The sequence below is a fragment of the Paraphaeosphaeria sporulosa genome (genome assembly GCF_001642045.1).
Source record: "Paraphaeosphaeria sporulosa strain AP3s5-JAC2a unplaced genomic scaffold CC84scaffold_1, whole genome shotgun sequence".
Classification (NCBI taxonomy): domain Eukaryota; kingdom Fungi; phylum Ascomycota; class Dothideomycetes; order Pleosporales; family Didymosphaeriaceae; genus Paraphaeosphaeria; species Paraphaeosphaeria sporulosa.
In genome coordinates this window covers 3,204,691-3,232,214 of record NW_017253360.1, presented here as the reverse complement: position 1 = coordinate 3,232,214, position 27,524 = coordinate 3,204,691, and the positions used below count along the sequence as shown (strand labels likewise).

The following is a 27,524-nucleotide window of genomic DNA, read 5'->3' as shown; positions in this document are numbered from 1 at the left end:
CACATCTGCGTCCCTCGCACCTGCGTCCTCATTACTGGCAGAACAGCTCGATTTCACCAAGCTGCTGGCCACCGGGGTTCAAGTCTCTCTGCTGCTCCTTCCACGTCTCAAACGCCTCCTGCAGATCGTCGTCCGTAGAGATTGTGACAAATGTGTCATCATCCAAGTATTTCAGCTTCACTTGACCGGAACCAAGCGACACGCTCGTCGACCGCTGAAGCTTCGCATCAATGCGGTCTTTTAGGCTCTGGAAGCTAATGTTTGTACTGACTACTAGTGTCATTGTACTGCCGGCCGCCGGGCAGTGCACCTTGACCTTGAGCTGAGTAGGTATTCCTGAATGATTTTCGTTCAGGGTCGATGCTTGCGATAGGGGAGGCGACATGGTGCGCGAGTCCATTGATGCCGGTGTGAGTGTACCTTGGCTGCGTTCAAATGACGAGTGCGGCGTCATAGTCCGTGCGGAAGGAACGCTACTAGGATCTCTGCGGGCCGGACCGCCATAGTGCAGAGGCAAGTCGGGATGGGTATTGGCAAGCTGTTCCGCTGTTCGTTGCTGGACGAGGCGATCTCGTTGGATGGCGGGTGACCCCGTAGCGGCTCGAGGAGGCATACTGTTAGGTGAATTGTTCTGGCTGCGGTTGACGATGGCCGCGTTGTAGGCGTAGTGCGTGGGGAATGGAGGCATCTCGGGTACCGATGGTTGCTGGCCATTTGGCTGCCGTCCTGGTCTCAGGGCATTGTGGATATCTGGGCTACTAGCCGCCCGCATTCGGCCAGCTGACATACTCGCTGAGTTGGAGGTGGGTGGCAACGAGGGACGTGAGACTGTCCGCCCTGGAAGCATACCAGGGCCCATAGAGGTCTCGCGAGTCACATGGCCGCGAGCAGGTGCAGTGTAACGGTTGTTTTCCTCATGGTAGCCAGATGGAGGTGTCTGGCGGGGGAAAGGAAAGGTGCCTGCTGACGAGGAGCTCGTCCGTGCATTTGAGTAGGTGGACATAGGAGTGTCTACGGGTGAGAAGTATGATCCGTCTTGGTTAAAGTTGGCAAGCTGCTGGGTTCGAAGCGTTAGCGGGGCTTGGGGGTAGCCCATGGGGAAACGTGGAGGTGGTACCGTGGCATCGTTTGCGCTTTCCCCTGTGGTCGATCGTGACCGTATTGACGCGCTTGAGCTGGTTGGTGGGTATCCGGGGACGACCGTATCAATATCCTCGTCCTCATCATCGTCGTCCTCGGCGTATGGATTCACGAGGTTTTGGTCGTGCATGTACGTGAATTGTGTGTCCGACGGCTTTGAGTGAGTAGTGCTGGCGCTGTTGCGTGCGTGGTCTTTCCAAACACGACGCTGGGTATCCACCTGGGTTGCCCATTTCTTCATGGTATCCTCAGTGTTGAATCGGATTATGAAATTCTCGATGCCTGGGTCGCCCTTCCAGAAAATCTGGCATGTGTACGAGCCGGGCTTCTGGAGCGATATTGTCTCTGTAACATTTTGCATGAAGATACGACCTTTGAGTTGCAGCCTTGGTTTCCCGGTCTTAGTGGTCAACGCCTTGTTCATCTTTTTCGCTTTGTTGGCGCTGAGCTCCTTGCAGCATAAAAGTATCATTTCGAAAAGGTAGATTTTGTACTGTAATGCGTCAGGAGATGGGAATGTGGAAAGACATGCAGTGGCAGGGCATTGGGGCATGTGGCAATGTAATCAGTAACAACATACCTCTCGTTCGTCTTGCTTCCCGTTCATGCCGTCTCCTTTGAGGACAGTGTATTGACCGTAGAGCAGAAGGTCGCCGAATCCTTCGATGCGATGGCCCTTCCAATCTTCAACTAAAGTTTTCAACTCCTCGACAGCTTCCATTCGATCTTCGCGGGCTATAGCCGCATTGATGCGCTCGAGCACTGCTTCTGTGGCATCGATACCATTCGAAATGTCGTCCCTGAGGTGCTCTTCAAGTTCACCATTTGCGCGCAAGTCCTATGCGATATTAGTATGATAGATTGCCAAGTGCAGGGGGTGATATTACCTTCAACAAAAGTGGGTACTTTGTCAGTCTTTGAAAGGGTTTGATCAAGAACGAAGGCAAAGTAGCTTTAGTCTGCACCATCTGCTGCATTTCGCCAGAGCCACCAGTCTCAACGAGCTTCTCGTAGTCTCGTACAGCCACCTGCTCACTTTTCTTCTGGTTCGCGACATAGGGTTCGTAAACTTTGAAAGCGTCCTTGTACAGCACGAAGAGGTTTCCCCAATTCTGCTCGTGGGGAGGCTGGGCGTTGGTCTGCTCCACCCGAATGAGGAACCGTCTTTGGAAGTCGAGAAGCGCATTCAGGTTGAGGAAAATGTCATGGATGGCGTCGCCTGTTACGGAGCCCTTCTCTTCGACCAGTCGCTTGAACATTTGCAGCATCTCCAAGTGCTGCACATACGTGCGCTCCGATGACACCAGCTCGTTGATGATGTGCTCACGCCGGGTCTTCTTCCTAGTCGGGTCGCCGGCTCCGTCGGCGGCTTCGGTGTTTTGAATGATGCCCATCTGCACCAGAATGTCCAGAACTCGGTTTACCACTTTGACAACCTATTATATAGTTAGCAGGTGCACGTTTCCCGCGTTGGAGGTATGTACCTTCACAAATCCAGTTGTGTCGTCGCCGTATAGATCTCCAATCATGAAGCATTCCTCAGGGGGGAATTTGAGTTCTCCAATGCAGGCCTGCAGGAACTTGTAGGCTGCCATTTTCTCAAACTTCTTGGTGGTGCTCTCCGTCATCTTCGAGGTGTCGACAGCCAGGCGCACCTTGGGGCCCAGGGCGTTGTAGATGTCCATGAGCGGGAAGCCGCGGCGGAAGGTCCGCCACAGCAGAGTGACGGGGTCGGCATCGTCGTCGGCCTTGTTTTCCTCCTCGGATATCCAGCGCTCGAAGCCGGGGATGGCGCGCAAGCGCAGCTGCAGCTGCAGGCCGCTGTGGAAGAGCGAGCTCTCCTTGTCGGCGCGCTTGTTCAGGACATTGTCGGCGGCCTCGACGGGTCCGCCGTTGACGGGGGTTCCCGGGAAGGTAGGCGGGGTGGTAAAGAGGGTGGAGGTGCTGGTAGCGGCGGTGCTCTGGGTGTCGCGGTGGGTGCTGTGCGAGTAGCTCGAGTGCTGGCTCTGGTAGCTTTGGTGGGACATGAGGGAGGGCCCGCTGCTCGAGGCGATGCGGGCGTGGGCGGCCGGGTTGGCGGACTGGGACGAGTGTGCGCGGGCAAGACCTGAGTGAAAAGCCACCTCCATGCTTCAGCGCATCCCTCCGTGGTCGCAGCAGCCGCTTCGAGGTGCGACAGGAGGCTCGGGGGCGGGGCGAGGGCGGCGATGCACGCTCGCGGTCGTGGTGCTGGCACTGGAACTTGGTGCTGGGAAGCGCTAGCACAGGGTCCGTGGTGGCGTGGCAGGAGCGATCCTCTTCGCAGGCAGGCGCGGGCCCGAGGCTTCACGGGCGGTGGGATGGAGCTGGAGCTGCTATTCTCGGTGCTCTCTCTGCAGCGGCGCGGGGCGGGGGCACAGGACTCGAAGGATGGTTGCGTCTGGGAGTGGTGTTCGAGAGCGAAGAGGCTGCTGCAGCGCTGGGCGGGTGCATAGGGGCGTTTCACATCAGCGATTCATGCGGCCTTTTGGGTTGCGGGCGCCGCCACGTGACTGTCAAGGGATCGCCCCGGCCTTGTCTTGTCCTCAAGCCTGTTCGCCCTGCGCACGGAGGGTGGGCTCTGACCTTACTTTATCCGCCGCACCGAGGACGCCTGTACGCCTTTGCAGTGGCCTCTGGTCCCTGCCAGTCTTCGGTCTGCTGCTCTGCGTGCCCAATCTTCGCCTCCGCACCGAGTCTGTCTCACCGTGTGAACGGGTTTCGCGAGACCAGCGTGGGACAATCAGTGCGTCCGCACAGTCCTCGCCTCCGCATAACGTGCCGCCGCGCCCAACCGCCTTGACAAATGCGCGTTTTCGACACATGATTCGTCCACTGCGTGGCGACGGCTTGTACCACATCAACTCAAATATCGCTCCTCCCATCCCACGCAAGAGCAGGCAGCAGCTGCGGTGAGCTGCGGTGAGCTACGGCGCACTCTAGTCCGAGTGAGCACCTTGCGGACGGAATGCCGCCTCAGGACGCGAGCGGACCCTGCCGATCACTGTAGCCGCAATCACGGCCAGCAGCCTCTCACATGTGCGGCTTGAAGAAGACTGGGACTTGCTCGCTCAACCCCTTCCTTCACACGCGAAATACCCTTGACTGCGCAATTGTGCACTCCGCCTGCGCGCACCGGTAACACTACTTCAACGACTTCCTTCTAGAACATGCAAGGAAGCTTCGCAGGCCGACCCTCTCAGCCGCATATGACAGCTCCTCAGCCCAAGCTGTCTCAGTGACACGGTACCTTTTCAATAATCACCACAAATTCACGTCGTGCTACTAACCTCATCTGCACTATGCAATGCAAGACGGAGCTGAGAGAAGCCATGACAAGCTAACACGCCGATCTTCCGAGCATCCAATTTCAAACCAGCGGGCAGAGACCATTGTGAGATGGGCCGTTGGCTCCTCATAGCTCGTGGTACTTCCCGCAGGAGAACTGCTCCGACCCAATGAGCTAACAAGACGTGGATGAGCCAGTTTAGTGAGTAGACGAATGGCTAGCGCCGGGCTGATGCAGCATCGCAGATTACAGCCGAAGGCCTCGACTGAAAAGCGGCGTAGAGAGTCTAGCTGAATAGTATACTCTGGAGTCTAGTTTGACGGAGACGTGGACTTGTGGGTGAGGTCTAGCATGGACACAGCGGAAGGTACCGATAGACATTGAACAGAATCATCTTCACTAGATGCACAAACTTGGACCACACACAGCACAAGCTCAGGGACGCCGATCATACCGTTGTATAAACATCACATAGGCTGGCACAATCATCACGCCACCACCAACCTCCGTCTCGGAGTGTTTTTCCGCCCCTTTCTTCACAACCACCCTTTTACCATCTCACACATGCGCTCAACCTGCCATTTAGATTAGCGTGGCAGATACCACTGCGGATAGAGACCAAGGGGTTTTGCTGAGATACGATAGAAGACTATAGCAATAGGTCTCATATCTGGGGTAAATATCAAGATGCGAGGCAGCCAAAGAGAACCCAATGAAAGTGAAGTACATGTTAATTTGCTCGTACCGTAGTCGACGCCGATTTCCAATTCTGTCGTCACCTTCTTTACTATGAGAGTTGCTCCATTGAAGCAATCTTGGCTACGGCCATGGAGTAGCTGTTTGCGAATCTACTTCATCATTCGTAGCGGACAGGTCACTGCAGAGTCCGGTTTGATTACCTTCCTGTCCAACTATGGACAGCACTGAGTGCACCAGAAATGGTCGGTAACAGTATTTGTGGTTCAATACACGAGGTTTACGGGCATACTACCCATGCCACCCTTTCTGTCGCCAACTAAAATATGGGTGGCATGGCAGGAGACGACTGACTTGTCGTAACATCTCGGTTGTTTCGAGTACACTTTGGGCTCTCAGAGCTCTGATTGATGTGCATGTCAACGAATATTTCCCATTCCCACGCTTTGCTACACAGTATTTCATGATTATCTTCTTTAGTTCACAGTAGCTAACACAAAGACTAGAGATAGATGCGCGTACCTCATCCTATGCCAGTTCAGTCTATTATACGTCTATAAGTTCATCACAAGATGAGTCAGCGGAGAGGTTCACAATGTGGCATGGCCTGGATCGCAACCAAAAGCTGATAGTTGCGACCCTCGGTACAAGCTCGCCCATAGACTCCAGACTGCAAGGTGTTGTCCTTGGGTGCTTGGACAGAAAATGGTTGTATAGACGAACGCAGTGAGTTGTTGGTTACTGAATTCTGTTCGAGGCGGCCACGAGTGCAGATGGCTGATTGCACGGTCGCGTATGCACATGCATTTGCAAGTCCCGATGTGGCGCTTGTGTGATGACCGCTAAATGAAGCGCATCGCAGTGGACCGTAGTTCCAACAGCGCGGAAGACGGAGGGCACCTGCATCAATCAAAAGTCACTTGACCGGTGCGACCTAGGGTCACCAGGGATCTCTGTCTGGATGCCGTCTGTCCCAATACTCAAGTTTCATGTCATCGCTTCGCTGTCCCAACACGAATAAAATCTTGAACATTCTAGAAACGTCACGAATGTTGACGTCTGTGGTGCACATCACGCCTAGATGGTGGCGGTTAGTGGCAGAGCCGCGACTGGGTTGATCGGGCATTTTCTGGCGGCGGCTGCCTTGGCCCAAGCGCAACCTGCCCAACTGGTACAAGGGGGACTCATGTGCGGACTGCTAGTGCGTTCGAGTGCGCTCGGACCTCCGAAGCTGCCCGAATATTCCATACGCCCATACAGATTTGTATGTAAGTAAGGAATTGCCCCAACACTGTATAGTCAACAAAGCATAATCCGTACTATGGCACCCAAAACGCCTCAACGTCGACTTACTGCCCAAGAGCGAGCTCATATACACTCTCTACGCTATCAAGCTGGCTGGAACTACAGTCAAATCTCCCGGAGACTTGAAATCCCCTACAGAACTGTACGAGACTGCGCCCTTGGGCGTATCACCCCTCAGAGACAGAGAGGACGTTCACCCATACTCAACACCCCACTACGTCAGCGCCTTGTTGCTCATGCTACTGCCTCACATGAGCAGCGTCTTAAGCCTCTCAGACAGATCGCCCAAGAACTAGGCATCTCTGTTGATCACCGAACGCTCACAAAAGCCTTCCATAAAGAAGGCTATCATCGCCGTACTGCTACAGAACAACCCCTCCTACAGCCAAAAGACGTGACAAACAGGTTATACTGGAGCAGCTTGGCAATGTATTGGGCGCCTGAGATATGGCACCGGATTATCTGGAGTGATGAGGCAGCCTTTCGTATAGGCCGAGGCAAGTGCTACGTTACCCGCCGAGCAGAAGAGAAATACGATAAGAACTGCTGCGTCCCAAAGTTCAAAGACTTTACCAGCTTATTTGTATGGGCTTGTATTAGCGGCGACGGATCCAAAGGTCCCCTTGTCATCTGGGATCGGGAGGAGTGGGGGAACTGGAACTCAGCGTCGTACACCCAGAGGATCTTTCCATATATAAAGATCTTTGTACAAGAGCATGAGATCTTTCGCGTAGGAGTGGGCAAGGCCTTGTTTATGCAGGACGGCGCCTCTCCCCACAGGGCAATTGCTACTAAAAAGATGTTCAATTCCCACGCTATAAGACTATTGTGGTGGCCAGCGAACAGTCCTGACCTTAACCCCGTTGAAAATATATGGAGATTGCTCAAAAAAAGAGTGCAGGATCGGTTTCCCACTTCCAAAGTAGACCTACGACGTGTTATTGAGGAGGAGTGGGCCAAAATCACTATACAAGACGTCAAAAAGTACACCAACACCATGCATGAGCGCTGCGCCGCCATACAGAAGGCAGGAGGCGGTCACATACCATACTGAGTCATCTGGGGGCACCAGTTTTGTATGTAAATTACACTATAAGGTGGTTGAATTCTATGAGTTTCGATGACCCCTGCGCCGAACCGCGCTAGCAGTCCGCACATGAGTCCCCCTTGTAGCGACGACAACAAGATTCATTCTGCCCAGAAACTGCGCCAGAGAGACTGCGCTTAACCCGACGACCTCCCATCCGGTGCCCCGCCATCCCAACGCGCTCGTGGCCATCTCGGTGCGCGCATGATAGCGGAGCCCGCCCATGACCCGTCTCATCTTCACCGCCAGGCTCCACAAAGCACAACAACCTTTCACCCGCAACGCGGCCTAGCAACAGACCGGACGCTCCACAACACGCACCTCGCAACCCACTGAACGTACTCCCAGACCGCCGTCAAGACTGCAGCTCGATTGCACACCACCATCCGCGACTGCCTCGCCTGACATCATCCGCCATGGCAGGCCCGCTGGGCAGCACAACCCCGTTCGCCACGCCCGCATATCTCCAATCGTTCCGCCCGGCATCGTCTATGAGCGCAAGCAGATTTGACGAGGGCTACTCCGAGGACACGCGCAGCCAGACCGGCAGCGATATGGTGATGCGGACTGATTCGCGGTTAGGCGAAGGTGGGATGGAACAGGACCTACAGTATGCTTTGCCGGACTGGGTCATGCAAATGCCAGAGAACGAGCGAAGTGGTATGTACAAAGCCACGGTGTTCAAAAACCAAATGTTGACTCGAAGCCCAGAATTCGCGTACGCAATGCTGCGGTCACTCCGCACTTCGTCTATCGCCGGCATCGTCGAAAAGTTAAATCCTCTCCTCCACCTCGACCCCGTTCTCTACCTGCCGCCCGAGATCACATTTCAGATCTTCTCATATCTGACCCCCGAAACCCTGCTACGCGCTTCGACACTTTCGCGGACATGGCGAGGCCGGGTAATGGACAGCCCGCTGTGGAAGTTATTATTCCGGCTGGAAGGTTGGAATTCCAATTTCCCCCAGGTTCGCGCGTACGAGGAGGTTGAACGACACAGACGGGTGGAGAAAAAAGAGAAGGAGCGCAAAACACGACCAAGGGCAGCCGTGGATTCCTCCGAGGACATGGAGACTGACAAGCCGTCGTCGAAAAAGCGGTCACGCGAAAAGCCACTGTTCGGCGACGGTTCAACGGACAGCGAAATCAAGAACGGATTGGAGCCGCTTTCACTTGATGGCGCATCACGTTACCCCTGGGCAGAGCAGCATGGCGTTGTAGAGGCGGACGCCTCATCAAGTTCACAGGATCAGATGGAGGGCGTTTCATACAATGGCACTTCACCTGTTGCTTCGCCGATAGGACAGACTTCTCGGCGACAAAAGCTTCTCACGGAAACTAGCGAGGAGACTACCATCTCCAACCCACAGAACGTGTTAGACCCACCTTTGCGACCTGCTCTCATGCTGTCGAATCCCGAACCAAAGATCAACTGGCAATATCTCTACAAACAAAAGCGGCGGCTGGAAGAGAATTGGGATTCTGGGCGTTTCGTGAACTTTCAGCTTCCTCATCCAAGCCATGCCTCGGAGGCGCATACAGAATGCGTGTATACGATTCAGTATTCCGGTAAATACCTCGTCAGCGGAAGTCGTGACAAGACCGTCAGGATCTGGGATCTTGACACTCAACGTTTGATGTTGCCACCCTTAGTTGGACATAAGGCGTCCGTCCTCTGTTTGCAATTTGACGAACGGCCTTCGCAAGATCTCGTGGTGTCTGGCGGCAGTGATTGCAACGTGATAATGTGGCAGTTTTCGACGGGTCGTATGATCAAGAAGCTCGAAAAGGCCCATGGCGAGTCAGTCCTGAACCTCAGGTTCGACGACACATATCTAGTCACATGCTCCAAGGACAAGACTATCAAAGTATGGAACAGGAAGGAAATGCTGCCAACTGATGACGCATATCCATTGTCAACAACTCGGTCTGGAGCCAAGTTCCCTTCGTACATCATCAACATGCAGCAACAGACGGAGTCGCAACATCTCTATTTCAAGCCACTGCAGCCATACACCCTCATGATGACACTCGAGGGCCATGGTGCTGCAGTGAATGCGATTCAGATTCTCGACGGGCAGATTGTGTCTGCTTCAGGTGATCGCAGCGTCAAAGTCTGGGATGTTCGCACAGGGGCTTGCTCGCGAACATTTGCTGGCCACTCCAAAGGCATTGCCTGTGTGCAATTTGACGGAAGACGAATCGTCAGCGGCAGCTCTGATGAGACAGTTCGAATCTTCGATCGAGCTACTGGAGCTGAGGTGGCTTGCCTACAGGGCCACTCTAACCTCGTGCGCACTGTTCAAGCTCAGTTTGGTGATCTCCCAGGAAATGAGGAAGAGTTGGAGGCCGAAGCTCGCGCCATCGATAACACCTTCTTTGAAGCTCAGAGGCAAGGACTTGTATCCGGTCAGATGACGCGGGAACAGCGCCGCGCGCGGAATGCAGGATCTCGAGACCCCAAGGCAATCTTTGCTTATGGAGCGAAACTACCCCCGGGCGGCGGAGGCAGCAAATGGGCTAGGATTGTCTCCGGCTCCTACGACGAGACGGTCATTATCTGGAAGAAGAGCGCGGATGGTGCATGGGAGAAGTCCAAGGTTCTATATCAGAGCGAGGCCGTTAGGGCAGCGGGAGGACGCCCACGCCAGACAGCTGGGCACGCTCACCATGTTCACGCTGCTCAAAACCTACACCAGAATCAGCAGCAGCAACAACAGAACAACGCACATGGCCAGCAAGCCAATGCCCAGGCCCTGACGCAGCAAGCCCAGGCCCAAGCCCAAGCCCAAGCCGCAAATACCCTCGCACCTCAAGCCCAAGCCATCCACGTTGCTGCCATGCACACCGCCGCCGCCGCCGCCGCGGCGCAAAACGCTCCCGTAAATCCAAACACCACCAACACCCCTCCCGCAAACCAGGCACAGCCCACACCCGCAGCTCCGCAAGCTGGTGCTGCGCCAAACCACCACCACCATGGCGCACATCACCACCACCACAACCACGCATTCCAGCGTCCCGCGGCGCAGGGGACCTCGCGCGTGTTCAAGCTGCAGTTCGACGCAAGGAGGATCGTGTGCTGCAGTCAGGATCCGACGATTGTGGGATGGGACTTTGCTAATGGGGATCGAGATATTATCCTCGCGAGTCAGTTTTTTGGGGAGTCGATTTAGGCCGCGTGGGAACGAGAGGGCTTGCGAGGAGTGGAAGTCGGGGCGTCGGTCGCCGATGGTCATGTTGGGGTGGAAAGACGAAAATGCTGCGGGATGAGGGATCTCCCGTGCATTGGCGTCCATGGCATACATGGGTGGTGCTCCACTTTAGGCGCCGTATTTTTTGGGCGAGGTTACTGCACTTTGGCTGTTGTATCATATTTGCTCGGGCGTTGATTGCTTCACCTGGTTGGTTTGGTTGGTTTCAACTTGGCATGGATGAGGTCACGTTAGCGGCATAGCAATGAAATATATGAACGATTCAAGATTGAGTATTATTCCGGACCTGCTGGGGAGTGTAGGTGAAGCATGCGCCCGTTGACGCGTGTGCTGTCCGCTTTTTCGAAACCAATGCTTGCTGGCTTACCACTTTGCTTCGCTACGTTGTTGCTGTTGAGTACTGGATCATGCTCTGGCGTGCGCACTTGGTGTGAGATGGGTGGGAATGACACAACGTGCATGCTTGTTTGCTCCCAACGGACTTGGGGTCATAGAGTTGAATGATGAAAGGTTGTAGCCGCGGTTCTGGTCCCGGGCTGCGTATTTACCAGGAATCAACGAAAGGGAGCACGAAGTCGTTCGAAGGGCGTACGGGAGAGTCGCTGGAAAGAGTGCACGTGATGAGATTTCTAAGGATTCAGGAGTTAGTGTGAGCACTGTCGTGGTGCCTCGGGGTTCTGCGTCGTTGGGTTAACGAGTGGATATATGTGCGCGGTGACGGCGTTCGTATCGCACATGGCAAATTCCCAAAAGATTCCTGCACATTGGGGTGGAAAAATCGGAGAGTAGCATGAGCGCTGCTGCAGTACATGTGTGGACTCCGCCGTGAGTGTTTGGGTCGATGAAGTGGGCGGTCGCAGTGCCCGAGACGCTCCAGAGGTCTCCACTGCCATTCTCACATCCGCTTGCCGCAACGAACGGAGATGTGTTCGTTGCGCTGCCGGCGAGGCTGCAAGCAGGCATTAATGACTTGATCGAGACTTCAACTCCAAACCATCAGCTCGCAAATTGCGGAAACCCTTGGCAGCCCACCCAGGGGACGGGAGCTCTATAAACCAGCTCCGACGAGGCTGCCGCCTCGCACGTGGCGGGCTGCAGGCGCGCCCGGAAGCGGATGCACGAGGGTTCCGGCAGGTTGTGGGAGGCGCACCGAGGAGCGCTAGCGCGCGTCGGGTCCGTTCTGGAAAATGGCTGTCCCCATCGCAGGTGCGATGTTACAGGCTGGGCGTGGGTTGGCAAACAGGGGTATGCGTCCGCGAGAATGGTCCGCGGGCTGCGTGGGTAGCGTTTGAACGTTTGCGACTTCGTCCGTGGGTGTTCGGATGGGATAGGATGCGAGGCAGATGGCGAAGAGGGGCAAGGGTCTGCGAGTTTTGTTCCGGAGAGTGGGGTCGCGGGGTGTCAGGGAGGACGGGTCGAGTTGCCGTGGAGGTCAGCGCAATCAATATCTTCTGGTGGGTGTTCGTTTACACTGACGTTTTGCTCGTGGACTGATTTCCCTCAATGGTTTGGTTCAACCTTGGGTAGCAGCCAAGCTGTCAGATGCGGCCGTAAGCAGGCTGGAGGACACGATGCGTAGCATTTCGTTTACGGCAAGTGCCTGTTGGCTGAAGGCTCCTTGAGATGATGGTAGCAACCGAGCTGTCAGATGCGCCCGTAAGCAGTGGTCGCTGCGAATGGCCGCGGTAGCAAAGGGCGTGCGACCCACCAGGCGCCCGAGCAACTTCTGCTTCGAGCATGCGCCAAGCTTCGACGCAGATTGCGCAGAACAGGCACACGGCGGCCTCCACGGCGACGTCTGGCAGACGTACGGCGCCCGCGCAGTGGTTTGCGGATCGCCTGGGTCGCGGCTGGCGTCATGCCGCTGCTGCGAGTCGAGCCCGCAACCGCGCTTCGTGTGCTGCTCGTCCGGCAGGCCAAGTGCCGTCGTCGGCGTCGGCGGGTGCCTGGATGCGGCGTAGGGCGTATTCAGCGTATCCCGCCGCCTTTCGCGCACAAGCGAGTGGAAGTCGGAGGCTAGTCTATCCGCCTGGCGTGTTTGGCCAAGCCGCCTCACCGTACAGACCGGAAAGTCGACGACGCTCCTACCGGGCGGCCCTAGTGGAGATCTCGTGTTCTCTTTTTATCTCATGGGCTTCCCGCCGCCTGGGGCTTGATCTGTCCCTCACTCCACCTTCTGTTGAACCCTCCCTAGTACACCCTTTAATACTCTGTTTCTCCCGTTACACTAATTTCCTCGAGGGACGCAAGAGGCAACCATTACACCGTAGCATCTCGGCACTGCTGCGCTGCAAGAGTGGACAAGGAGGGGGCCGCGAAGATGAGCCTAGTGGGCAATTTTACGTCCAACGGCGACCGTGAGGCTACGCACAATGGCGTCGCCTCTGCGGGCGCAGTCCATCCTACCGAGCGCATAGGCTCCGACACCTCGGACGACTCGACCATCGCCGAGGAAACGCGCCACAACACACACAACAACACCCTCGGCGCCGACGTCAAGGATTCGACCTTCACCACCACACAAAACTCCGAGGCCGTGTCTGAGGCCGACAGCGCAGAGAGGAGGAATTCTGCCGTCCACGCACTTGCCCGCCGATACACACAGCAGAGCACAGCGTCCACAACACGGCAGAACCCCTTCAACGCTACTGCAGGCTCGCCGCTAGACCCCAATGGCGAGCACTTCAACGCCCGCGCCTGGGCCAAGGCCATGCTGCACACGCAGCTCGAGGACCCCAATGCGCCGCCGCCACGCACTGCCGGTGTTGCTTTCCGGAACCTGAACGTACATGGCTTTGGTTCCGACACGGACTACCAGAAGAGCGTGGGCAACGTCTGGCTGGAGGGTCCTGGTTTTGCGAGGAAGCTGATGGGCAACAAGGGCCGCAAGATTGAGATTCTGCAGTCCTTGGACGGCCTCGTCGAGGCGGGAGAGATGCTCGTCGTTCTGGGACCTCCTGGTTCGGGATGTTCCACTTTTCTCAAGACAGTTGCGGGAGAGACGCACGGGTTCTTCGTGGACCAGAGCTCTGATATCAACTACCAAGGTATGGCGGACACATCAAAGTATTTAATATAGTGACTGACGGGCACCAGGTATCGCTGCGAAGCAGATGGCAAAGGACTTTCGTGGAGAAGCCATCTACACGGCTGAAGTCGACGTTCACTTTCCCATGCTTACTGTTGGCGAAACCCTCTATTTCGCGGCCAAGGCACGCGCCCCACGGCACATTCCCGGCGGTGCGACTACAGACCAGTTCGCTGAGCATATGCGCGATGTCATCATGGCCATGTTCGGCATCAGCCATACGATCAACACGCGGGTTGGAAACGACTTCATCCGCGGTGTGTCTGGTGGTGAGCGCAAACGTGTCTCTATCGCTGAGGCTTCGCTCAGCAAAGCTCCCCTGCAATGCTGGGACAATTCTACACGTGGTCTGGACAGTGCCAACGCTATTGAGTTCTGTAAGACTCTTCGCATGGAGACTGAGATCAACGGTGCTACGGCTTGCGTTGCCATCTACCAGGCTCCCCAGGCAGCTTACGATGTCTTCGACAAGGCGCTCGTTCTGTACGAGGGCAGGCAGATCTACTTTGGTCCCACAACCTCAGCCAAGCAGTTCTTCGTCAACATGGGTTTCGACTGCCCGGATCGCCAGACTGATGCGGATTTCCTGACTTCCATGACAAGCCCTCTTGAACGTGTCGTCCGCCCTGGATTCGAAGATCGCGTTCCCCGTACTCCTGATGAGTTTGCTCAGCGATGGAAGGACTCGCCAGAGCGTGCCGAGCTCATGCTGCAGATCGAAGCATACAACCAGAAGTTCCCTGTGGGTGGCGAGCAGCTGGAAAAGTTCAAGGAATCCCGGAAAGCACAGCAAGCCAAAGGCCAGCGTATCAAGTCCCCTTACACCTTGTCGTACATGCAGCAGGTCAAGCTCTGCTTGTGGCGCGGTTTCAGACGACTCATGGCTGATCCGAGTATCACACTGACCCAGCTCATCGCAAACTCCATCATGGCACTCATCATCGCTTCTGTCTTCTACAACCTGCCTTCGACTACGAGCAGTTTTTATTCTCGCGCTGCTCTTCTCTTCTTCGCTATTCTGATGAACGCCTTTGGTTCCGCCCTCGAAATCCTAACCTTGTACGCACAACGACCAATCGTCGAGAAACATTCTCGATACGCGCTGTACCATCCATCAGCTGAGGCGTTCGCTTCTATGTTGACGGACATGCCCTACAAGGTACTCAATGCCATCACGTTCAACTTAGTCCTGTATTTCATGACGAACCTTCGACGAACACCGGGCAACTTTTTCTTCTTCGTCCTCATATCCTTCATCCTCACGCTCGTCATGTCCATGTTCTTCCGGTCCATTGCGTCCCTCTCACGGTCTCTCGTACAAGCTTTGGCGCCCGCAGCCATCCTGATCTTGGGTCTCGTCATGTACACCGGTTTCGCCATCCCACCCAACTATGTTCTCGGCTGGTCAATCTGGATCCGATATCTAAACCCCGTGGCCTACGCTTTCGAAGCGCTGATGATCAACGAGTTCCATAATCGCCAATTTGCCTGTGTCAACTATGTGCCTATGGGACCCGGGTACGAAAATATATCTGGTCAGGAACGCGTCTGCTCCACCGTTGGATCCAAGGCTGGTGTGCCTTACGTTGATGGTGATGACTACATCAACTCGGCCTTCAATTACTACGCTAAGAACAAGTGGAGGAATTTCGGCATCCTTTGGGTCTTCCTGTTTGGTCTCATGTTCGTTTACCTTGCTGCTACCGAGTTCATCACATCCAAGAAGTCCAAGGGTGAAGTCCTAGTCTTCCGTCGCGGACACAGGGCTATCAAGAAGAGCAAATCCACCGATGATCTCGAGGCCGCACCTGCCGGCCGCAACGTCGCCGTCCAGAACCAATCCGATGAACTCGCCATGATCGAACGCCAGACCGCCATCTTCCAATGGCAGAACGTGTGCTATGACATCAAGATAAAGAAGGAGCCTCGTCGCATTTTGGACCACGTTGATGGCTGGGTCAAACCTGGAACTTTGACTGCACTTATGGGTGTCTCTGGTGCCGGTAAGACTACACTTCTGGACTGTTTGGCTACCCGTACCACTATGGGTGTCATCACTGGTGAGATGCTTGTTGACGGCAAACCTCGCGACGACTCTTTCCAGCGCAAGACCGGGTACGCTCAGCAGCAGGATCTCCATTTGTCCACCTCTACCGTCCGTGAAGCTCTTACCTTCTCCGCTATCCTCCGTCAGCCTGCTCACGTTCCTCGCCAAGAGAAGGTCGACTACGTCGAGGAAGTTATCAAGCTTTTGGAAATGCAGGAATACGCCGACGCCATCGTTGGTGTTCCTGGTGAGGGTCTCAATGTCGAGCAGCGCAAGCGTCTTACAATCGGTGTCGAACTCGCTGCTAAGCCAGCTTTGCTTCTCTTCCTCGACGAGCCTACCTCCGGATTGGACTCTCAGACTTCATGGGCCATTCTTGACCTTTTGGACAAGTTGAAGAAGAATGGTCAGGCTATTCTCTGCACTATCCACCAGCCTTCCGCTATGCTTTTTGCCCGCTTCGACCGTCTCCTGTTCCTCAAGAAGGGTGGCCAGACAGTGTACTTCGGCGAGGTCGGGGCCAACTCCAAGATCTTGATCGACTACTTTGTGCGCCAGGGTGGACCGCCTTGCCCGCCTGCTGCTAACCCCGCTGAATGGATGCTCGAGGTCATCGGCGCAGCCCCTGGATCGTCTACCGACATCGACTGGCACCAAGCATGGCGCAACTCGGCTGAGTACGCTGCGGTTCAGGAACACCTGGCTGAACTCAAGTACGAGCGTGGTCAGGCGACTGCACTTGAACGCACTGTTTCCGCGCAGAAGCGTGAGGATAAGGCTGCCTACCGCGAGTTTGCCGCGCCCTTCGGCCAGCAACTTCGCGAAGTTACCGTTCGTGTCTTCCAACAATACTGGCGCACCCCCTCGTACATCTATTCCAAGACTGCTCTTTGCGTTCTCTCTGGTCTCTTCATCGGTTTCTCACTCTTCAAGACGCCCAACACGCAACAAGGTCTCCAAAACCAGATGTTCGGTATCTTCATGCTTATGACCATCTTCGGACAGCTCGTCCAGCAGATCATGCCCCACTTCGTCACGCAGCGTGCCCTCTACGAGGTGCGCGAACGCCCAAGCAAAGCATACTCGTGGAAAGCCTTCATGATCGCCAACATCGTTGTCGAGCTCCCTTGGAACACCCTCATGGCCGCCCTCATCTTCTTCTGCTGGTATTACCCCATTGGTCTCTACCAGAATGCCGTCGAGTCCGACTCTGTCACCCTCCGTGGCGCGCAGATGTTCCTCTTTCTCTGGATGTTCCTGCTCTTCACATCGACGTTCGCGCACATGGTCATTGCCGGTGTCGAAATGGCCGAGGCCGGTGGCAACATCGCCAACTTGTGCTTCTCGCTCTGTCTCGTCTTCTGCGGTGTTCTGGCCACCCCCGAGCAACTCCCCGGCTTCTGGATCTTCATGTATCGCGTGTCGCCCTTCAGCTACATGGTCTCAGGCATGCTGTCCGTCGGCGTCGCAAACTCAAAGGTTATATGCGCGCCCAACGAGCTCCTCAACTTTGAGCCGCCGCAAGGCCAGTCCTGCGGCGAATACATGTCGACGTATCAGCAGGTCTTCGGCGGCTACGCACAAGACCCCAACGCCACGTCCGGCTGCCAGTACTGCTCCGTGGGCGACACCAACGTCTTCCTCGCGTCCGTCCACGCCGAGTACAGCAAGGTGTGGCGCAACTTCGGCATCCTGTGGGCATACGTGCTCTTCAACATCGCGGGCGCGCTGTTCTTCTACTGGCTCGCGCGCGTGCCGAAGAAGGCGAAGAAGGAGAAGGAGGAGCTGAGTCCGCAACAGGCCGAGGCCGAGGAGCGGGCACTGGAGCGCGTGCGCACGAACCGCACTGCAAGGACGACTGAGGAGGCCGAGGAGCAGCAGCAGCAGCAGCAGCAGCAGCAGATTGGCGGTACCGCGCACGACATCAAGGAGGAGAAGGCGTAGCAGCTTTCCCTCCCTAAATTTCTCTTTCCACCTCCATCTCGGGTTCGAGGAGAGGCTGTCAATTGGTTTTTTTTTTTTTTTCTTTTTCTCACGCACGCATGATACTCCATCTGCATGGCTTGCATCACACGATGCATCTCGGCGAAGCACGCATCCATTTCCTTTTCTTGTTGTAGTCCAGGCGTAGACATAGAGTCTGGCTTTGCCGGCCACCGGCTGTCGTAGCGTATCTAATAGGGTTGGGCAGACTGTATGTACGATGATGGAACTGCGGTGCCATACATGACCATCTTCCTTGGCTCGCTCTTGCGTGTCGATTACCTTTTATTCACACACCACCTACATGTCTTGCATCAGCGTACGACAGCACATGCTCCTCTACGCAACACCCCGTCCCACAAGCACTAGGAGCGCTACATTCATCACCACAATGACGCCCCATATGACCACTGCCAACCCCGCCGTCACCCACCCATTCCGCATATTCACCCACTCGCCCTCTCCCTCGGCACCATGTCCGTCCGCCCTCACCGCAACCCGCATGTACTGGCTCCGACATGTAAACCAGATCAGCGGCGCGCTCACAAACGGCAAAATCACACTGAGTGCAACCTGACTCCCCTCGAGCGCCTTCCCCAGCCCCTCGCGGCCGACCGCCCCGGCAATGATGATGGATGGCGTGATACTAATACTCCGCGTAATCAGCCGTCGCATCCAGGGCTTGACGCTCCAGTTCAGCTGACCCTCACTGACCATCTGGCCTGCGATCGTGCACACGATGCCGGCGCTGGTCCCACTCAATAACAACGCCAGCGCAAACAGTGTCCCCGCGACAGGCGCGATGGACGAGGAGAGGAGAGCGTGGATGGAAAACAGATCGGCGTCGTCTGCGGCGTCAGACCCGTACAGGCTGGCGCCAGCGACGATGAGGATGGCGCTGTTGACGAAGAGGGCGAAGGTGAAGAGGGAGATGGCGAGTTCGACGATGGAGTAGGACATGCAGGCATTTATGGCGGCGAGGGAGGGGCGGTATTTTGTTTGCGTGTCGGAGGAGGCAGAGGTTAGGGAGGCGGTGTCGTCGGGGGTGGTGGAGTTGAAAGTGTGGGGGGTAGCAGTGGCGGCGGCGGCGGCGGCAGCGTCGTCGAATTCGCGGAGGCGTGGTTGCACGATGCCGGAGCCTAAGTAGAGGGAGTGCGGCATTACGGTTGCGCCGAGGATGCCGCAGGCTTGGTAGAGGCTGCGGATGGGGCGGTCAGTAGCTATATTACGGGATAGAGGCGAGATTGCACGTGACTTACGCCTGCGACTGTATGAGTGTGGACGACGGGACGTAGCCGCGGAACACGTCGCCAACCGGCGCCTTGATCTTGCTTAGCTCGAAGCAGAAGCATATCACCACGCCCAGGACCAGACACATGACCCCAATCTCAAACGTCCTCAGCGCGCGCATCGAGCCCGAGGGCCGGTAGAAGAACAGGATGATGAGGACGTCGACAATGGAGATGGCGCAGCCCGCGACCAATGGCACTTTGATCAGGATGTTGAGGGCGATGGCGGTGCCGATGACTTCGGCGATGTCGGTGGCGATGATGGCACTTTCGGCGAAGAAGTAGAGGACGTAGTTGAGCCAGGGGGGCAGGTGGGCTTTGCAGTTCTCGGCGAGGTTCATGCCGGTGACGGAGCCGAGCTTGATGCAGAGGGACTGGAGGAAGATGGCGAAGAGGTTGGACATGAGGACGATGAAGAGGAGCTTGAAGCGGAAGGAGGCGCCGGCGGCGACGTCGGTGGCATAGTTTCCTCGAAGTGTCGGTCAGCAATGCACAGCAATCTTGAAGGGGGGAGTGGGAGGGGATATGGGGATATGTAGACGGGACGGAATGCCTCAAGGTGGCAGAGGAGAAGCATACCAGGATCGATGTAGGCGACCGCAACCATGAAGCCCGGCCCAACGAATTTCGCATATTTGCGCAGCACAGCGAGCCCCTTCTTCCCCGCTCTGCGGGTCCATGCATTCACTCCCCGTCTCTTCTCAAGACCACGTCCGCCCAGTGCGCCACCGGCGCCCTCGCCCACAGCAGCCTTCTCCGCCGCACTCGTCTCTCCCACACCCACACCCACACCCACCCCCCTCTTCCCCCCTCCCACCTTGCGCCCACCCAGCCCTTCCTCGTCTACGTGCTGCACGCTCCTCTCAAGCTCGCCCGCGGTCCCGTCTGCAGCATCTATCCGGTGGTCCTGTCGCGTGCGCGCGTTGGCGACGCGATTCAAGTCTGCTCTCGTCGTCGCATCGGCGTTGAGCGCATTGGGGCTCTGGTTGTATCCGTCCGGGGTAATCGGGTCGGTGCGTGAGGGGCAGTTCATGGTTCCCGAGTGCGGGGCGCCCGCGGGCGGCTCAAGCTTGGTCCTGGCTTCACAGTGTAGAGTGTGTGCAGAACGCGCGCAGCAGAGGAAACGGCGGCACGCAGGAGACGTCACGTAGGAAAGGACGAGAAACGGACGGAGAGATGTGCGCAGAATTGGATGGGAGTGCAGAAGCCAGCGTGCCTCGTGAGCTCGTAGGGTAGCACAACGGTCCCACCCGCTTTATGATGGTGCTGGTGCTGGTGCTGGTGCTGGAATCGCAACGATGCGGTGACGCTGCCTTCGACGTCCGCCGGCACCGCGCCTTCCGATTCGAGCACCCGCGCGCGGTTTGTTCCGAGCACCCATCGTCTGCCCAGAGTCAAGCAGCCAGCCTTCGCTCTCCGGCCCCAATGCTTTCTCGAGCGCGGCCCAGGGGGGTGCTCCAGCCGTGGTGGCTACTGGGCTTATGCGGGCAGGGAGCGCGGCATTGGGGAACCATCGCGGTGCTGCGTGCTGGCGTGAGACCAGCCGAACGTGCGCCAGCTGCGTGCGACGCGGGGCTCGCATGGCTGCAACAGCCACGATTGTGAAGCGGCAGCCCGGAGTCGTTGGTGCGCTCGCCTGGGGAAGTGCCAGGGCGTGGTATCCCTGGAGCGATGGTGGAAGACGTAGCGAGTTCGTTGCGCACGCGACAGCGGGGCACGTCGCGTCTTGTCTGCTGCCAGCTGCCAAGGCACAGTGGTTGCACGTCAGATCAACGCCGGGCGTACATGGATGACCAGAGAGCGCATGCATTTTGTCTGCTATCTGGAGCTCCACCCACCAAAACAACGGCACAGAAAGCCAGGTATCTCCCATGCCCAACCTAGAACTCCAAACTCCCAGAACTCGATCGTTTTGGCCTACCGACTGTGATTGGAAAACTGGCTCACCAGCCCCACGTCGCTCCCCTTGCTTTTGACCGTACTCGACTTCCCACTCTTCGCACTCGTAACCGTCCCGCTCCATTCCCTCCGATGCCCCCTCGCACTGTCCCGCCCACCCCCGCCACCGCTCCCCTCGGACCACACCTCGCTGCGCGCTTTCCGCTGCTGGATGTGCAGCAGCGTCTTCTTGAGCGCCGCATACAGGTGCGTGTTGTCGCTCATGTCGAGATCCACCCAGAAGCTGTAGATGGACAGCCGCGCCCGGTTGACCGCCTTGAACCGCCGCAGGATGTACTGCCTGGCAGCTGTTTCTGCGTCTGCCGACGACGACGGCGTAGGCGGCGGGGGAGGCGAGGGCGATGCGAGTTTCGACGCGGACGTTGCCGAGCGCGGAAGCCCTGGCGAGGCAATGGGGGGATTGTAGTCCGGGAAAAACGTCTCGAGCGGCGAGTGCGGGAGTTTCTCTCTGAACCGCGTGAAGTTGTTGAGCAACAGGATGATGCTGGCGCCGGCAAACTTGGGGCTGTTGGCGTACGACTCGAACGTCGCGAAGTCGTCGAGGAGCTGCGACTCTGTAGACTGTCCGAGGTACGGGCGGTCGTACGTGGACACGTCGACGGAATAGATGAGGGCTGTGGCGTTTTCCAGCTGGTGGAACCACCGCTTGCGGAACTGGTCGGGGATGAACCCGCTAATGTTGAACAGATGCACGCCCAGCTCATCCCAGTCGAAGCGCAGCTCTTTGATGCCGCCCGCAGACTGGTTCAGGCGGATGATGTCGGCTTCGGATGGAACGTAGTCGTCCGAGGCGATGCGGACGATGGACTCGGCGAAGTAGGGTGCGTACTGGGGAAAGTCGATTTCAAAGTTTTTGATGTAAAGGGTTGAGAAGGTAGACGAGTTCCAGATGTTGCGCGTGGCGGTTACCGCCGCAGGAGTGAGATGCGACATGTCGCTTGTCTCGATTTCGTGGAGGAGAACGGCAAAGTCCTGTGTGAGGTCTTCATTCAAGGGGACGCCCGTGTCCTTTAGCAGGTCGATGATGGAGTGAATGAGCAGGCGGACTGTGGACCGCACGGCGACGCGGTATTGGTACCGCTCTGCAATTGGGTAGCCTTCGGCGTAGATTACTTTCATTTGGCGCATGATGAGCTCCTTCCCGGAATTTGGCTGGCCCACGAGCACAAGTTTTGTCTCGCGGCGCAGGTTGAGCTCGTCGGACTCCAGCTGGCGATCGATGGCGTCGGACCGCATCGCTGCAGCGGCGGTGAGGTAGTCTTCCTCGGTCGGTGGTTCCTCTGGTGCTTTTCCCAACAGCTTAATGTAGAATAAGAGGCGGAACCATTGAATCATGCGGGACATCTGCGTGAGCGCCTTGATGGCTTGTCCGTTTACTCTCGAGGTCCGGACCAGAGTGTTGAGTGATGATGCATCTTCTTTCCTGATCTGCCGACTCTTGTGTAGTAAAATCTTTCGCTGTGCTGTTGTGTGGCTGGCAGTCGGTCAGACATGTATCAAGACACATGGTGGGCGACGTACGTTTTGCATGCTGCGAGAAGCAAGCTCACGGCATCCGTCTGCCTCTTTGCAACACCTCGTAATCGAGTCATCGTCCGACTCCCCACTCTGAACTTCAACTTCAGCGCCCAATCCGCCTTGTCGTGGTCGGGCTGGCGCATTTGCGCTGTCAGCCCATCTAGATTGCGCATAAGTAATGAACACGATGTCATAAGCATATTGAGGTCATTGAGTAGTTGTGGATGCATTTCGTTGATGGCATAGTTCATCCAGTCCTGCATTTCACCCAAGTTGGCCTTGAGCGAGCTCAACTGGGCAATCAAGTTGATAATGGTGCCGCTGCCATCCGGCCACCGGTCGTGCAGCTGTCGCAACGCGTCGATGCTGGACCGCAGCCTGTCGAGGTTGGCAGCGACTGCACTCATGAGGCCGAATGCGCGCTTGTTGTCGCCGCTCGTTGAGACGGACATGGCGAGCGCTGGTTTGATGTGGTATCTGTTAGATTGAGGTGGGGATGTAGCGGGCAGATCATGTCGCGCATCTATTGCAGTGACAGGCGGAAACGAAGTGGGCTGGCGTGTTGGCCGAAAGGCTCAGCGCACCACGACCAGGGGGTGGCAGGGCGTGCGCGTAGGTCTCCGGGGTTGCACGCTCGGGGTTCGCCCTTTAGGCAATATTGATAGCTGAAGGAGCATTGCGGGAGAGCACAGAAGAACCTTCACTATCCAAAGGCCTTGTTGAGCCGCAGCCGCGAATGCAATCTTACAAAATGAAGAGTTGCGTTCTGCTGTACTAAGGGCGAGTAGAACAAAACGACTAGAGCCTCGGTTCGAAAATGGACTGGTGCATCACGTGCCGCTTCGGGGCCATGCATCTCATTGGGCATTCATCGCCACGCGGGGATGCGACAGGCCACGCGAGCAGGCGCGGCAGCTGTTGTGTGGTAGACACAGTCAGCGCGCGATGGCGGGCGTTTCGACTCGTGCAGCAGCCAGGTACCAGCATGTCCGGCATTCCTTCATTCAGACGTCGCACAGACGCTGGCAGGGAGCTTTTCCTTATCGATAGGTGACTCAATTGCGCCACGGCCATGACTGGAAGGCGAGATGTGCGTCATCTGTCAGTGTAGCAGAAATGTTAGAGTCACAGCGCGTACCCTTATCCACGGCGACCACCAACGGCCGCATATGTAAAGAGACCGCTCGCTGAAATTCCCGGATTCTGGTAATCGAACATCCAACATGACTGACCTGCCGCTTCCAGTCCGCACGCGCAGTGCCGAGCGGAAATTGGCCCCCGCCTCCACGCCGACCCTAGACAAGCTGCCGGTCGAGCTACTCGAGATGGTAACCAACAACTTGGGTCGTCCAAAGGACATTGTGAATCTAGCCCTCACCTGTGGCCGATTGCGCCAATTCGTGCAGCTCTATGGCTGGGAAGCGTTTCTGAAAGGACGCTTTGGTCTGCTGAGACCCTCTGGCGATGCGAAACATACCGTGCACGGCTTGACAACTTTGTACCGCAATTGGGATAGAAAGGCCTTTACGGCGCGATTTTTGGAACCTGGTGCCAAAGTGACCAGCCTCAATTCCAGAGAGAAAACGAGATGGAGAGGCCCACAAGGGCAGACGATGGGCTATCAGCCAAGTGTGGATAGCTATGAAGAGATGGGCAGCGCATGGGTGGATAGGAAAGAGGTACTCGCTTGGTCGGCTGGGGCGAACATTGTGATCAGAGTCAAAGAGACGGGTCATAAAGGTGCACGAGTGTGCCAGGAGATGGGGATTAATGCCGACGACCCGCACGAGCCAGGCATGTTTGGGCATCCGAATGCATGGTACACGTACAAAATTCCCGAATCTTTTGAAGGACGAGATGATATCACCGCACTGAAGCTTCTACGCCCGCATCAAAAGAGTGGGGACTCTGAATATGCTGTGTTTGGATCCGCGTCTGGAAGATTGTCTCTACTGAGCGCCGATCTGGAAGGGGGACGGGCGACAGAACAGCTCTACGACACCGGTCGTCGCACCGTGGGCTCAATATCCATATCTGCAGCATCGGAAACATTGATAGCTGCTACGCTCGGCGACACCTCAATCGCCCTCTACCCTGCACACTATGATCAGCCCAGCCAAGATCCCATCGAAGCTCTCAGTGAGGTCAGGCTCATTGAACAGGGCATGCGCGTGGGTCGCCTATGGTCTACCAACTTCATATCGGAATCAAATGTCGCTATCGGGCTAGGTCCCACGCTTGAACCAATCCAGATCTACGCCATCACGTCCAGCGGCTTGACGGCAGAGCCCATACGCAAGATCAATCTCAACTCCAGCCATTCCATGGAATCTGGACACTCGGCTCGGCCATACAACACTTCGGTTTACCCAATCATCCCCATACCTACCGAGTCACAAGGTGGTTCGACTGAGGGTGTATTCTTGTCAGGCGGATACGACGGCCTCGTCCGCCTGCACGACCTCCGCTCGCCGCACGACTTCGAAACCATTTTCTGGGACGTCACAAATGACTCCGCGATCTACTCGCTCGCGTGCCAAGGCCTCGAGCGCTTCGTCGCCGGAAGCTCTATGCACAGCATGCTCAAAATCTTCGATCTGCGCTTCCCCGGCTCGCACGCCTACCACAGCATACCCCTCCCCACACCCACCCCGTCCAAATCCAAATCCCAAGACTACACGTACAGCGCCGTCATCGATCGCTTTCAGGACGCCGCCACCAAGCCCGTCACTGGCGGCTGGAATGTCTTTCTCAGCCCGCGCAACAACACCCCCGGCGCCGCACCCCGGCATCCCTACCGCCCCGGCCCGCGCACAGAGGACTCCCCTGTCTACAGCCTTTCCATTCCCTCTTCCACCTCCCCAAATATCTACGCCGGCCTCGAGGGCGCAGTGCAAAACTTGCACTTTGTCAGCGTGCTAGACACACATCCCGACCCTCTCCTCTCTTACGCGAAAGACCATCTGCCTGAGTGGCAAGACCACAACGTCAAGCAGATCTACAATCCGCACAACGACGTGCTGAATCTGGGCATGTACGAGCAGGGTAGCGAAGAGGGGCTGGGCATGCAACTGCTCATACAGGATGACGTTTCTTCTGAACTGGGGAAGAAAGAGGCAAGGAAGGCGTTTGCGGAGAGGAGGGGACTGGATGAAAGGTGGAAGGATCCGAGTGAGGAGGCCGATAGGTGGGTCAGGGGCCAGGTGCCGCAGGGGGAGGCGGACACGTCTGTAGGTGGAAGACGAGGCGGGCAGAGAGCGAGAGGGCGGGGAAGGGGCAGGGTCCGCGAGCAAAGGGGGCAGGGTCGACGAGGCGCGGGAGTTGGTGGTTGAAAGGAGTGAGAAGTCGGTGGTTGAGAGGACATTCGGTAACAAGCATTGAAGCATGAGCCCGCCTATGGCAAAGAAGCTATGCGTACTTTATACTCTCCGCACGCCCGTCCTGACGCGGCGCATTCATTGCATTTCCTCCCGTTCCCTCCCCAGGAACACTACGTGAGGTACTACTCGCTCAACCACCGTGTTCAGCGGCTGACTGTTATATGGAGACCGTATCCGGTAAACGAGCATTGCATGACTGTCGGTTTCCCACAGCCAAAATAGCGTGTTAGCACTGATGGGAAACGGGGTACCGATTGCCAACAAAATACCCATATTCATACTCGTTCGCTAGAGTTCTCTCGATAAGGCGAAGACCGGAGTACTGCAATGCGTGTACCTTTTGCTGGCCATGACGTGGCGAGCTGAAGTAGCAGTTGAGGTAGTCTGCCTTTGGCTGCTAACAGTGGTCCAAATCTTCTGGAGCGCCTGATGCGGCTGAGGAAAACCTGAGAGTGAGATGCTATCTATGCCTTGTCTAGGAGCGTTGGGGATAATCATGCTAGCACCAAGTATGGATATCGTGTCATGAGAAAGTTCTGTGATCGTTGATGTAGACGCGTTCTCCATTTCTCAAAGAGACTATCGTATGGGCGGGCGATATTGATGGTCTTTTGTTCTTATTACGGGTCTCTGATAGCACCTGCATCATCACACCCACTAGATAGTGCCGTATGACCTGAAAACAGCCCTGGGGGATGAAATTAGTGCTAAATTTCATTGAATATTATCGGTAGGAGTTCGATATTGTCAACAACGAAGGTAATAGCACCGTGTCTCTTTCCACGACAGCCGATTTACTTCTGCAAGAATTGATTCACAAGTCTTGAGAGGCATACATTTCCAGCGCGAAGAAAACTCAGTTAGTCTGCGACGAATCGACGAATGCCGGGTGCGCCCCGTGAAGATCTGATACTATGCCCTTGCCCTTGCCCTTTTCGGTCTCGCTTATCGTGCGCGGTGCCAGCTACCAGGCACGTTTCGGGCGCTAGGCATGTCGGCACTGTTTCGCGTCAATGTAACACCAAACAGACACGACGGTATAATATTGATCTGCATGCAAGATGTGCTCCAGGATACAGCATTTGGCTTTGATTTAGTTAACAACCCGTACCAGAACACTATGCTACAGCCACAATAAGCTTGATGACGCGTCGATGGGTACATGCACAACACAGAAACTCGAGTCAGGGCCAGCCTTCAGAAAGCTTAACATCACAAGTAGAGCGCCATCACCCATGTACACGAGACGGGATACCTGGAAATAGCATCATCGTGGCAGCCCTGAGCTTGAACAACCCACCTTCGGCTTGGCGATCTGCACCGCGGCGGATACCGGATGGGTTCCAATAGTTTATCTGGAGAACTATAAGCTTCTGACTCCACACATTGATCGCCGACTTTCGCTAAGATGGCAATGCTAACCGAGCCTCTAGAGGGCACAGAGTCCGGTGACATTGCCGACACCTCATCGGCTGCAAAAGGTCATGTCTGAAGGGCTCAATCTCCTGCTTGG

The 27,524-nt window shown here is 56.3% G+C and overlaps 6 protein-coding genes across 6 annotated transcripts; 3 read left to right on the top strand and 3 right to left on the bottom strand.

Moving 5' to 3' along the window:
• Positions 1–31: 31 nt before the first annotated feature.
• Positions 32–3,269, bottom strand: CC84DRAFT_1183010 (uncharacterized protein; the record flags this gene model as incomplete). The annotated part of the gene is made up of 4 exons (XM_018180658.1): positions 32–1,633; positions 1,721–1,978; positions 2,028–2,576; positions 2,625–3,269. 4 exons carry the CDS (start codon positions 3,267–3,269, stop codon positions 32–34), a joined length of 3,054 nt encoding a protein of 1,017 aa, XP_018042668.1.
• Positions 3,270–7,951: 4,682 nt separating this feature from the next.
• Positions 7,952–10,934, top strand: CC84DRAFT_1108551 (WD40 repeat-like protein; the record flags this gene model as incomplete). The annotated part of the gene is made up of 2 exons (XM_018175201.1): positions 7,952–8,195; positions 8,247–10,934. 2 exons carry the CDS (start codon positions 7,952–7,954, stop codon positions 10,706–10,708), a joined length of 2,706 nt encoding a protein of 901 aa, XP_018042667.1. The 3' UTR covers positions 10,709–10,934.
• Positions 10,935–13,067: 2,133 nt separating this feature from the next.
• Positions 13,068–17,913, top strand: CC84DRAFT_1134816 (putative multidrug resistance ABC transporter; the record flags this gene model as incomplete). The annotated part of the gene is made up of 2 exons (XM_018176036.1): positions 13,068–13,794; positions 13,844–17,913. The coding sequence occupies 2 exons, from the start codon at positions 13,068–13,070 to the stop codon at positions 17,824–17,826; spliced, it is 4,710 nt and encodes a 1,569-aa protein (XP_018042666.1). The 3' UTR covers positions 17,827–17,913.
• A 297-nt stretch (positions 17,914–18,210) lies between these two features.
• CC84DRAFT_1071143 (natural resistance-associated macrophage protein) lies at positions 18,211–20,187 on the bottom strand (the record flags this gene model as incomplete). Its single annotated transcript, XM_018173672.1, has 3 exons — positions 18,211–19,063; positions 19,125–19,623; positions 19,734–20,187. Coding segments are annotated over 3 exons (1,806 nt in total), but the record flags the coding sequence as incomplete, so codon positions are not given.
• Positions 20,188–21,071: 884 nt separating this feature from the next.
• On the bottom strand, positions 21,072–23,083 carry CC84DRAFT_1078254 (guanine nucleotide-binding protein-like protein alpha-3 subunit; the record flags this gene model as incomplete). Its single annotated transcript, XM_018173791.1, has 3 exons — positions 21,072–21,393; positions 21,469–22,587; positions 22,635–23,083. 3 exons carry the CDS (start codon positions 23,081–23,083, stop codon positions 21,072–21,074), a joined length of 1,890 nt encoding a protein of 629 aa, XP_018042664.1.
• An 840-nt stretch (positions 23,084–23,923) lies between these two features.
• On the top strand, positions 23,924–25,696 carry CC84DRAFT_1066602 (uncharacterized protein; the record flags this gene model as incomplete). Its single annotated transcript, XM_018173637.1, has 1 exon — positions 23,924–25,696. A coding segment is annotated over one exon (1,773 nt), but the record flags the coding sequence as incomplete, so codon positions are not given.
• Between the last annotated feature and the right edge of the window lie 1,828 nt (positions 25,697–27,524).